Source organism: Gavialis gangeticus, unplaced genomic scaffold (assembly GCF_001723915.1).
Source record: "Gavialis gangeticus isolate Ggan-Ray unplaced genomic scaffold, GavGan_comp1, whole genome shotgun sequence".
Lineage (NCBI taxonomy): Eukaryota > Metazoa > Chordata > Crocodylia > Gavialidae > Gavialis > Gavialis gangeticus.
This window is the reverse complement of record NW_017729026.1, coordinates 28159303-28163110: the sequence shown is the minus strand read 5'-3', so window position 1 is coordinate 28163110 and position 3808 is coordinate 28159303. Positions and strand designations below refer to the sequence as shown.

The 3808-nt window shown below is 46.9% G+C and overlaps 1 protein-coding gene across 1 annotated transcript; it reads left to right on the top strand.

Moving 5' to 3' along the window:
* Positions 1-52: 52 nt before the first annotated feature.
* Positions 53-1973, top strand: GPR6 (G protein-coupled receptor 6). Its single transcript, XM_019520228.1, has one exon. It carries the CDS (start codon positions 53-55, stop codon positions 1046-1048), a length of 996 nt encoding a protein of 331 aa, XP_019375773.1. The 3' UTR covers positions 1049-1973.
* The last annotated feature ends 1835 nt before the right edge of the window (positions 1974-3808 follow it).

Below are 3808 nucleotides of genomic sequence, written 5' to 3'. Positions count from 1 at the left end.
GACAGGGGCTCCGCGTCGCTCCCCGCGCTTTTCCCGCCAGTTCGGGCGGGCCATGGAGGGCAACCTGTCGGCGGGCGGCAGCGCGGCGCCCCTGCCCTGGAGGGCGGGCGACGGCCCCAACGCGTCGCTGGAGCTGGCGTCCCGCCTAGCGCCGGGGCCGGGCGGCGCTATCAGCCCGTGGGACATCATGCTGTGCGTGTCGGGCACCGCCATCGCGGCCGAGAACGCGCTGGTCGTGGCCATCCTCGCCTACAGCCCGGCGCTGCGCACCCCCATGTTCGTGCTGGTGGGCAGCTTGGCCACCGCCGACCTGCTGGCGGGCTGTGGCCTCATTCTGCACTTCGTCTTCCGCTACGCCGTGCGCTCCGACACCGGCAGCCTGCTCACCGTGGGCTTCCTGGTGGCTGCCTTCGCTGCCTCGGTCAGCAGCCTGCTGGCCATCACAGTGGACCGGTACCTGTCACTGCACCGCGCGCTCACCTATGGCTCGGAGCGTACAGCGCTTCGCCTGCACGCCCTGCTGGGCGCCACCTGGGGTGCGTCTGCCTGCCTGGGGCTGCTGCCAGTGCTGGGCTGGAACTGCCTGGGCGAGCGTGCAGCAGCCTGCAGCGTGGTGCACCCACTGACCCGCAGCCATGTGCGCCTGTTGGCCACCGCCTTCTTCGCTGTCTTCGCACTCATGCTGCACCTCTACGTGCGGATCTGCAAGGTGGTGTGCCACCACGCACACCAGATCGCCCTGCAGCAGCACTTCCTGGCCGCCTCGCACCTGGTGGCCACCAAGAAGGGCGTGTCCACACTGGCCATCATCCTGGGGACCTTCGGGGCCAGCTGGCTGCCCTTCGCCATCTACTGCGTGGTTGGCGAGCCAGGCTACCCCTCCATCTACACCTACGCGACCCTGCTCCCCGCCACCTATAACTCCATGATCAACCCCATCATCTACGCTTTCAGGAACCAGGAGATCCAACGGTCCCTCTGGGTCCTCTTCTGTGGCTGCTTTCACTCCAAAGTGGCCTTCCGCTCCAGGTCCCCCAGTGACGTGTGAGGGGCTCTTCTCTGGCCAGCCCCTTGTGGCCTCTGGGGCCCAAGACTGGACTCGCCCCACAGTGGCAAGGTGCTGGCCACATGCTCCAACACTGGCACTTTATACATAGGGACAGAAAGGAAGCGAGCTTTGTTTGTCAACCAAGGGGCGATCAGTTTTGTGGGATGTGTGGGGCCACATCTGGGAAGCTGCATCACGTGTGTCAAGCAAAGACATAAGGAAGTGAACATGCTGCATAGGAACTGCCATTGACTGGGGCAGCCCCTAGGGCCATGCAGCGCAGCCTCCTGTCACAGTGGCAGAGACCCGAGGCTGACACAGAGGGAACTGGGCCTGACCAGGGTGGGGTTTCCCCACTATTTCTCATTTGCAGCCTCCAGCATTTCATATAGTCATAGAGAAGCAGGGCTGGAAGGGACCAGCCCAAGGCCGGATCAGCTCTATCCAAACCATCTCATACAAACCATACTCAAAACTCTACATTTAAGGTCTACAAAGTTCTCCTTCAGAGGCTGTGCTCCCTAACTCCTGCTTCATGATAGCACTTTATTTCTAGCTGCTGAACTGCCAAAAACAGTGTTGCCCTGTTCCAGGGCAGGGAGAAAAGTGACCATGTTTTGTTGGTGTGTATGCACGTGTGTGTGTGTCTGCGTGCGCGCGCGTGTGTTTAAGTATCTTTTGCTGCACCCCATTGATAACTTATCACATTTTGTATGCAAAAAAATTAATAATAAACCTACTGAACATGTATTGTTATTCTGTGTGTTCAAGTGATTCCAGGGATATAAGCCTTGAGAACTGACCAGATGAATAAGCACTCCCTGCTTTCCTTTTAAAAACTTGACTCTTTCTTTATACCCAAAGACACTGTGGTTTGCCTCCACAGAGGAACTCTCTGGTTGTGTTAGTTTTGTTTTGTTCCTTTCCCTATATTTATTTTTTAGCAAGAAAGTACTTCAATAAACATGGATTATTTGGTTCTAGTTCTCAGAAGCTCCTGCCTTTTATTTAGAGGTTAGTTCCAAATTAAAATGCTACATCAAAAGAAGTCTTATGAGAAAGAAGAAAAATGCACAATGCCAGCTTAAGTCTAAGATAGCAAAAAATAAATTAATTAATCAATCACAATGTATTCCCTGAAAGCCTGTACATAATACATTGGCTTCCTTTGCCATTCACAATTCTGAATTTAACTGTATCCCATTTTCTACCCTGCTTGATTGAACCCTAATGTAACACTCAAATGGGAGCAATCACTTAAATGCAGTTTTGATGTCTGCTTGGAGGAATTTAACAGTTTGGTGGCAACACATTGATTTTTTCCAGGAGCCTACCAAGGTGAACACTCCCCATCAGCTTGTAAGGATTTGTTTACCAGAGTTCAAATTTCAGACAACTAATTTACTGTTCATGGAAAAATACCCCTGGGTGCTTAACTGATCTCATACACATTTCATTATTATTTAAATACTGCAAGTTAATTAATGAGCATGATGATAAATATTAATACCAAAGATACTAGTATAAAAATATTGATACAAATACAGAAAAACAAAAAAGCTTTAAATCCCAAACTTATACCAAAGCCATCAAATGCTCACATCCTCAAATGAGCAGGGTTGTAAGAACAGAGAAAGCCATAAAAAGATTCTGGATCAGTTTTATTTCATATATGTATGAAAATAAACATACCCTTAGTATCAACATAAATGAGAATAATGCAGTGCAGTTACTAGGAGAGCTAGTAATCCTTGTTGCAAGTACTATGTTAAAAACTAGATTCCAGACTCTGTTTGCCTCATGTTTGTATTGTTATTTATTGTATATCAGTTGCAGTCTTTTGAAACCAAAGTCTGGAAGTCCCCCCAAGTAAGGTGGACATATGACTGCAATAATCAGTCATTAAAAAGCACCATTAATTAATATCTTCCTGAGTTTAGTTGATCAGGGTCTTAATCTGCTGACGTTTCAAAGATGTCAAAGAGGATATAAAGGCAGACTTGTGATATGCTAAAATACTTACCAAATGTGAAGTTGGAAGGTGTTAGTAAACCCGTAGCCAAATCCATCCTTTGAAATACAGCGTTCCCCAGATGTCTCATATTTTACGACACTGTTAGCAAAATAAATTGCCAAGAGTGGTAACCAACAGGTGTCCAGGACCCTTCAATTACTATCTTTCCTGGTTTTGGCTCCATAATTCTTTATTATCCCAGCCTGAACTTCAGCAAAACTATAGGACAAGACTGCAATACATTTTCTGATTTAGATAGGGACTTTTACACTAGCCATTGGAGTTGCTTAACAAAGAAGTGGAAAGGATTCATAGTTTTTTATGTTCATACAATCTCCAGCTGTGTTTTATTTACATCTTTTCACCAACATATGAAATACTTAGTGATTCACTTCATCTGCATTTATTCTATGTAATAAAAACATACTTTTAGTTTAGCACTGCTACCAAATATTTACAATATTGATCAAACTGAAAATAATCCCTCCTTTAAAAAAACAAACAAACCCACAGCCCTTCTAAATGCAAGGTATTTTAATAAACATTCTTCCACTGTAATGAGAGGGGAGAAGCAGATTTATTTTGTAATGATGAGAGCCACGTATGTGACTACACTAAAACAAATTATTTTTGCATATACCATGTTCAGAATCTTCTTGATGGCATAATAATTCCCAGGAAGAAATAACCCAAAATGGGGGAAAGTATTTTGATTTGGGGTTATCCTTTGGACTGGAACTAACATC